Source organism: Dermacentor silvarum, chromosome 4 (genome assembly GCF_013339745.2).
Source record: "Dermacentor silvarum isolate Dsil-2018 chromosome 4, BIME_Dsil_1.4, whole genome shotgun sequence".
Taxonomy (NCBI): Eukaryota; Metazoa; Arthropoda; class Arachnida; order Ixodida; family Ixodidae; genus Dermacentor; species Dermacentor silvarum.
This window is the reverse complement of record NC_051157.2, coordinates 130,449,548-130,458,265: the sequence shown is the minus strand read 5'-3', so window position 1 is coordinate 130,458,265 and position 8,718 is coordinate 130,449,548. Positions and strand designations below refer to the sequence as shown.

General features: G+C 45.9%; 1 protein-coding gene across 1 annotated transcript in view; it reads left to right on the top strand.

Moving 5' to 3' along the window:
* The first annotated feature begins 264 nt into the window (after positions 1-264).
* The window catches only part of LOC119450626 (uncharacterized transporter YutK), a 57,561-nt gene continuing 49,107 nt past the window's right edge, over positions 265-8,718 (top strand). Inside the window, exon 1 of the mRNA XM_049666552.1 lies at positions 265-505. Within this exon, the coding sequence (XP_049522509.1) occupies positions 275-505 (231 nt within the window). The 5' untranslated portion in view covers positions 265-274. The remainder of the gene's footprint in view (positions 506-8,718) is intronic.

Genomic DNA, 8,718 nt, shown 5'->3' with positions numbered 1-8,718 from the left:
ATGCAAACATGACTGTTGACGTTCCAGTTTGTTTTGGTGGAACGGTGGGCATGAGCGCATACAATTTCTGTCGGCTGCATAGCTTTTGTATATGATTTATTTTTTGTTATAGTTTCTTTGGCTAGAGACATTGTCACATTGCCGACACGGCACAGAAAATGTTCACCCACACTTCCTCCCCTTCGTCGCCATGATGACGATTGAAGAAGGCTGATAGAACGCGCCGCACGAGGAGAAGAAGCAGAAGAAGAAGAGCATCAGGTGTACACCGGCGATGTACGAACACCGAGTCTACTCCTTGGCGCCACCGGCCTCGCGAACCCGCAGCCTCCAGGGGACCGACGACCCGAGGGCCGCAGCCCAGAGGCCGTCGTCCTGCGCCGACCCGCGGTCCGGGAGCGATGAGACGTGTGCTCTGACACTGTTCAGCCCCGGCGGAGGCGTCCCTCGCAGGCCCAGCGCATGTGCCATCGGCTTGAAGGAGCTCAGCGAGGCGGACACCTTGGTGAGTGCACTGATGCGACGCTTTTTTCGTCGTAGAGAGCTTTAGCTGAACGGTTATGGTCTGCTCCCCCTCAGACAGGTACGCCCTACCAATCCGCACGGAGTCGCCTCAGAGGTTTCCCCGAGTTTCCACTGAGCGACTCTGAGTCACACTAGTTTACACTGAGCCGTCATGTCCCGTTCAGTGTAAACGCTAGTTTCCACGGAGCCTAAAGAGTTCTTCACCAGAAGAGTGGGAGATGAAGACGAAAACTTACAACCCAGAAGGCCAGATACGGGTGGCGGAATTGTCTGATAGCGTCGCGGCGAAACAGACGCCGCACTAGCCCACTCCGCTGGGAAAGAAAACTTCACTCAACCTCGATAATAAAAGTTTATTCTCTCTCTCCACTGAGCGACTGTTTCCAACGCTCGTGCCAGTAGCGGAACATGACCCTCATTCCGCTGCAGAGCCGATTGAGTGGAGCGGGACGATGTGTCCACAGAGTCGTTTTACAGCGAAGCAGACTGTGTGTCACTCGCGTATCGGAGAGATGCGTTTATCAGAAATGCGAAATGAAAGCAGGGCTATACAGTGCCTGTGCGCTTGAAGCGTGGGTGGACCGGACCGTAAGCATGCAACGCTTTGCTAAATATGCCTATTAACACTATACTAGAAGAAAATGTATACGTGGCTTTGCAGTCATCCAATCGTCTTGCAAATCGCGGGCATATGTACAGGACTCTGACCACTCTTTACCTCCCGAGGCCAACTTCGATTTCCCTATCCAAATAAATGTAAAACAAAGAGAGGTTCGTAATAGAAAACCGCTCAAATGTTATATGAATGCAATTTGTTGCATTTAAGACAGAAATTAGCTTAATTCAGTGACACAGACTATAAAAATCATAATTCGAAAATCAATGCGGTCAAAAAAAATATTGCCGGTCCTTTCACTCCCTGAAGTTGGTTAACCAGGCAACCTGAAACGTGCGGCCCCGGTGTTTATCACTGGGTTAATTCCGAGCGTGAATAAAAGTTACACACACAATCGGCTGCGACAGAGAGAATGACGTCACTGATGGCATGCTCGCAGCCCGCCGTTGTCCCTTGCATTCGATGTCTCGAGTTTTGATCAGGCCCTAATTGCAGAGGTCAACCCGCGTTTCAAAATCCGCCTCACTTAGGTCTTGTTGAAGGTAAACACGATAGAGATGGAACTTATGCTTTCTTAGCACATTTGCGACTGTTACAACGCTGCGACCCCACTGATCGGCAATCTGTGGGATGCTGGGTTCTGGCATCGACGTTACGCACGCGACAACGTCGATTTCAAAGTCTTCATCAATGATTGTCGTCCTGGTCTGTCTCGGACGATGGATTTACCCTGTTGTGCGAAAGTGCCGAAACACGTTTATGAAGGTAGGCCTGGTTGGAAAGGGGTTGGTGTGGGTGGCGAGCCACGTACAGCCGCATTGCCAGTGAAGCGTTGCCATTAATCTCCGCCATTGCAAGCACCACGTCTATTTTTTCTTCGGTAGAATACCTCGCCGCGCCAGAAGCAGCCATATTAGCTCGAAGGGACTCCACCTGGATATTCTTGGTTATCCTTCTGTACAAAGGCGCCGCTATTCCAGAAGCACGCTAGTAGATGACAGTGAAGCTAACGCATTCACAAGATGATGCGCCGGTGTGATCTCAAGTAATAAAAAAAATGTGCCGAAAAATTATCTCCTGTTATCGCGTTTAACAGTGTCATGCGTACTGCGTACGGCACATCGCGCTGTCATATCTCTATTTCCCCAGCCGAGAGGGGAAGGGCAACTATTATCATCTTTGCCTATGCCTCCGCCCCGTTGTCAGACTAAACGCCGCACGCAACAGCCGCGTCACATCAGGGAGATGCTTTGCGCCGATGCTAACTCTCTTCCATGCGTAATCATGCGAACGACAATTAAAATTTGGAGTCTGATAACTCGAACCACCGATACGCTAGAAGAATTCTTCAACTGATACTGTGTAGAAACACGACTGCCTCTGACTTTTCAATACAAACATACCCACTTACTGGGGTCCACAAAAAGTTGTCGCAGTTTCACCTGAAAGGTGAAGCATCGATTGCGATAGCAAATTTGTAGAGAGCTATACGGAGTAATGATATTAGCTTTATGAGCTGTATAAACTTGGACATGCAGCAGCACCGGCAACGCGCAGAACTGTTGTCGACGCCGTCGGCGTTTTGCCCGCGTTCGCTCAAAATGCGTGCGGCGTTGGTGACTGTTGCCGGAGCCTCTGATATAAATAGGCACTTGGTGCCGCAGCTAAACGTCGCCTCCCTTCCCTCCCCCTTCCTTCCCTCCCCTACGGCCTCTCGCGCATCGGAAGAAGGCGCGATGCTCCACATATATGGTGATTGTAAAGGAGGAAAGAGACGCCTACTTCTGCAGCCCTTAAGCAAGCACGGCGTGGAACGCGCGTTTGTTCTCCGCCGTGCGTTCACTCCCCGTGAAAGAGCGCGTCCCTCGCGCCCTTTCACTCGCACATACAGCGTTCGGCGGCGCGCGGTCACGATTTCATCTCCATTGATGTCATACGGAACCTCACGGCGACGGCGACGGCGACGCCGACGGCAGAAATCTGCTTTTGAGTGTCCATATAATTGCTATCGCAATAAAAGCCGGCAGATCCCGCGCCCTGTGGGAATCGATGTTAAGCGAAGCAGTGTGCGGGGAGCCTACCATGTTAACGAAACGACCATGAGAGCACCAAGACGTAGGCGGCTCTTTCATGACCTACATGACATGGAGGCCATGACATTCATGACCTATCATTTATGTCCGAACCCATCATGACCTATCATTTATGTCAGAACCCATTTGACTGGTTTTTGAGTCATTGTCATTTTTGCTGAGTCAGGCCTATGACTCATAGTCAGGACTATGACTTCTATCATCATTCTTTAGGGTTTTAACGCGAAAGCGTTAAGGGCCCCGTCGGCAATCGGCGTCGGCAATCGGCGTGCGATGTCGGTGGGTGGCGGGGAAAATCATCCCCAATCATGCAGGCCCTCCGAATATATTTTGGTATATGCATATGCCACGCATTCATATATGACCTGCCGTATATGCGGGTTATACTGCCACACCATTCTACCACTAATGTTGCTCATACCTTGTCTCATATTCTTGACAAAGCTGTTCCTCGAAATTTTGATAATGACAATCCACAAACAAATGTCATGAAACAAAACACCCACAGCGCATGTCTTTTATGTTAAATCTACTCAGACCGAAATATTAAAAGTGCGAAACAAACACGGGAATCAGAAAAAAATGATGTAATTTTTTCGCGCGGTTGTGCACTATCTCTGGGATCGGCCCACGCAAGAGGCTGCGTTTCTACCAGAAAGCTCGCCTATGTGCATAGCGTTCGCCGCCAGTGTTTGCCAGTAACTATTATGGTTGCTTAAGCTGCAGTCATTGGGAACCGTGAGAAGCAGCCAGATATCTTTGAATGTTATCGCGTTCCACTCTTAAAAGCGAAGCCTAAGCGTCCTCACAGTTTTCTTCACTTAGTGCCCACATCCGAACCCATTCCAGTGGTTTTTGAGTGTTAATCATTTTCGCTCAGTCATTGCCATTTTTGCTTAGTCATGCTCATGACTATGACTTCTCCCATCATCTCTTAGCATTTACTTCACTCAGTGCCCACGTCGGAACCCATTCCTGTGGTTTTTGAGTGTTATTCTTTTTTGCTGAGTCATTGTCATTCTCGCTGAATTATGCTCATGACTATGACTTCTACCATAATCCTTTAGTGTTTCCTTGAGTTAGTACCCATGTCCGAACCCATTCTAGTTGTATACACACTATCGAAACCACTATGAGATCACCAAGACGTAGGCGGCTGTTTCATGACCTACATGACACACATGTCATGATATTCATGTCATGACCTATCGTTTATGTTCGTCATACAATCTTGTCATACTATGCCAATTTTGGTACCTACCAAGTTAACGAACCGGCCATGAGAGCACCAAGACGTAGGCCTGTTTCATGACCTACATGACACACATGTCAAGATATTCATACATGTCAAGATATTCATGCCAATTTTGGTACCTACCAAGTTAACGAAATGACCATGAGAGCACCAAGACGTAGGTGGCTAGATAGATGTTGTCAAAGTGGCAAATGTTCGCCAAGAAATGCTTCGCATTTAAAAGTTAATTATGCAATTTTAGTTAATTGGGCTGCTGACAGCGATAATTATCATCTCACTTTGTGCTCCCCTGGCCACATAAGTTATTTGCGCAGGTGGTCTTTACGTGCCTCCGAGTGCCTAATTTTAAGAAAACCATAAAGCTTCATTTTGAACACCCGGTATGTCCAGTTGAATAAACACCACGATGGCATCACGACCCAGGAGGCTAGATAGATAGATAGATAGATAGATAGATAGATAGATAGATAGATAGATAGATGGCTACAAATTCTGAAGAACATTATGAGACTCAAAACGTATGTCATTGATGACGAATTACCACACATCCCCCGTTACTCCGTGGTCGCCACCACAAACGGCACGTTTCCGAAGTAACCGTCCTTTTAAACGGCTATATTGAAGAATAATATGCGCAGCAAGCGTTGGTAGCGTTTCATGCGGTATCTGTTAAACACTCATGAATGCGCGCGAGCAATCTCCTTAAGCGCAGGATAAAAATTTAGTCAAGCCCCATAGAGTTAATATAACGAACTCTAGCACTGAAATCGCCATGTTGAAATTGCCATGTTGCTACTCTGTGCAGGCGCGCAGGCTCAGGTGATTACATGCGACTCGGACTACACGCGCATTCAACGCGATCCCGAGCCTCCCTCAGAATGGTGGCGCCATCTAGTTCAGGCACCTGCAAGCGCATCCTTTCACGCGCTGCATATCTTTCATCAAAATTTTATCACATTCCATCCGATCTTTCTGAAAAATATACGCAAGAAACTTTGCACAGTCTCTAAGCGTACGTTCTGCGTGTAAATGCTTGTTGTCGCATCACATTTTGAATATTTTTAGTGTTACAAAATTAAGAGGTAGCAACATGGTAGCGCCTTTGCGGTGGCCACAATTTTCGCTCAACGTATCCTCTAGAGACAGTAAACTAACTACAGTTATGGAGTGGCAACTCCGGAGTTGCAATGATTCCTGAATCATTACACATTTTTAAACCCATGAAATGGAATGGGAATATGAATTGATTGGAAGCCCGAAATTACGGAGTAGAGTTCGAACGGAGCGGGCCACTGATCTCTACTATATGGACACCTAGTACTGGAGCGCTAAATGTAGATTATAAGCGAGAGTACAAAACTGCCGAGCACGTAAATTTGCCATTTACACTAAACCAGACTTGACCAATATATTGCATTTCTCTTACCGTTACTGTCAGTGTTCTCCTATAGGTGACCATTTCTGGTGTGGTAATTATAACTTCCACATTTCTAAAGACCCGGAAGCCTTTCTGCGCTACAAGGTTGAAGTGCCTTTCAAGAGAACAAGATATAGTTGTAAAAAATTATGCGGTTTAAGAAGAACCCGCATGACCAACGATACAAGGATGCAGGACAAGACGCCGCCGCAAATGATTGCACCCTGCTTGAGTCCGCCGTAATTTGGAACGCGCGTCATGGGGTATTTTTCGCACGCTGTCGCGAGCTCCCATAACGTACGAGAACAGGTGGTCAGAGATGTCTTGGAAAAAAAATGGTGGCCATTAATACGTGAGTAGATGCGAAGCAAAAAAATATCGCCCCGCAACACATATCATTGTGTTTAGGTTTTGTGTTATTTATCAAATTGACAGAATAACTTAATGGACGCATGACATGCACAACAGTGAAATATTATTTTGTTGCTTGCTTTAAGGCCGTTTCCCATGGTACGATCTTGCAGTGCGATTTTCGCACCGGAAGTGCGATTTCCGTCGCATGCGACGAAAATCGCAGTCGCAGGGCCGATTCTGCGATTTTCGGCTGCGACCAACCGGTTGGTCGCAGCGTCGCAACGTCACAGCAATCGCTGCGATTTTCCGTCGAAATTGCGCCGAGAGCTATTTCGCGGTCTCTTTTGGAAAATGGCGGCGGCCGCTCAACGCAACGTTTATAGATGCATTTTTGTCTATAAATGTTGGCTCAACAAGCCTCGAAAGTGCAACTAATTGAGTGGAGCCTTGGATTGCGCAATCGGTACGTAACATCAGCACCGACACGCGAACAGTGCAGATTAAAACTCGTATGTCAGATTTGGTTCTGTGATTTCTATTGGTTTGTTGACACGCTACGTTGCTAATCTGGCGACGCTGTTTTTTAGGTTGACTTCGGGTGCTGATAGTACGTACTTTTGCGTGATTTTCCGTTATTCACACGCGCTGCGAGTTGGTAAATATACTACGAGGAGTCCCTCACGGGAAGCATGCATGCATGGCCTTCGGATGTCGTGCTATTTTTCTGGTTCTGGAGACAACTCGCGATATACAAAAATGCCACAGTTTTATCGTGGTATGCTTTTACGGACGGAACAATTTAAAGAATATGCAACTAGAGACAAACGCTACGGTCAATAGGTCACGCTATACGCGCGACCGTTTAGTTGCAATTGGTTGGTTAGGGCTTTCATGCGCATTTTCCCCAATTAATTATCTCATTGTAAAGTTCTGTTACTTCCGCTGCTAGACGCGACGGCTTATCAAGCTTGCAAAGCGAAGGTGCAAACTATATATCGTAATGAATGTTCTACAATAGCATATTTAACGCTTTGACTGGGAATAAACAGTATGGCCAATTTGTTTTCGAAGCAATATTTAAACAGTTTTTTTCTCATTTTTCTGATGTATCATTTTCCTGCTGAAAAAAAAAAAACGACACACAAATGTTCAGTGTGTTGCAGACTTTGTATCCTTACTGCATCTGTATTAACCCTCACATTAAAAGGTAATTGCACATTTCGCTTACTTCAGTGCATCGAATTACTTTTGTTTATGCTGGTTGTAACATATCGCAGTACTCTAAGAAACTACTTCGCCATAAACATCCTCGCCTTTTCTTGCTTCTCTGTCTCTACTTCCTGTAAAACACATGCAATAATGCAAAAAGCAGGCAAACACCTTGGTTTTATAAGTAGTAGATCACTCATTAAACAAAAACAGATCAAAATTGTGCAGCGGAGTCAGCCGGTTGCATTCCTTCTTGTGAATGATAGCATCTTTTCAAGTGTGGGTGGGTCTTGCATGTCCACAGCTCATAAAGTGTACAGACTCATCACGAGGCGTAGGTATTGCCCATCAAGATGGAGGCAATGTTGGTAATGAGTCTGCAATTGCATGTATTACTGCATAAACTCGTATAACCATATCCCATCATTACTCAGTCGAGCTTGCTCAGAGTGATATTCACCAAAATTGTACTCGGCCAAGCTTGATCTGACTAATATTCACAAAGATTCTACTCATGTAAACTTGCACCGAGTCATATTCACCAAATATCTACTTAGCCAAGCTTGCTCTGACTTATATTCATCAGAATTCTACTCAGGCGAGCTTGCACTGAGTCATACATACCAAAAATCTACTTGCCGAGCATGCTTTGACTCATATTCACCAAAATTATACTCAGGTGAGCTTGCTCGGACTTATATTCATCAAAATTCTACTCAAGTGAGCTTGCACTGAGTCATATTCGCCACAAATATACTTTCCGAGCTTGCTTTGACTCATATTCACTAAAATTATACTCAGATGAGCTTGCCCTTACTACCACATGACAATATTCACTAAAAGTTTACTCAACCGAGCTTGCTATTACTCGTATTCACCAAAATTCTACTCAGTCAGGCTCAAACGAACTCAGACTCACGGTTAGTTGGAAGTCTTAGTGAGCCGACATTTGAGTGAGTTCACCATGCTATGTATACATTACATTATGTGACCTGTGCGGTGAATAAGCAAACATTGCCTATGAGTACCTGTTGCATCGGGTGAAATAAGGACAACTGTAAACACTGCAGTTAGTTTTCTAGAGTTCAACTGACCGTTGCGTGAAAGCTTCGCCTCATGTCGATTCAAGCAAGTGCATGGGATCTGCATCATATTTTTTGCCAATCCTGCTGGCTGTCCTAGTCATTACTGGGTGGCCACATTTTGTACATTTCAACACAAAGTTTAATAAATGACTGTAGTGCAATAT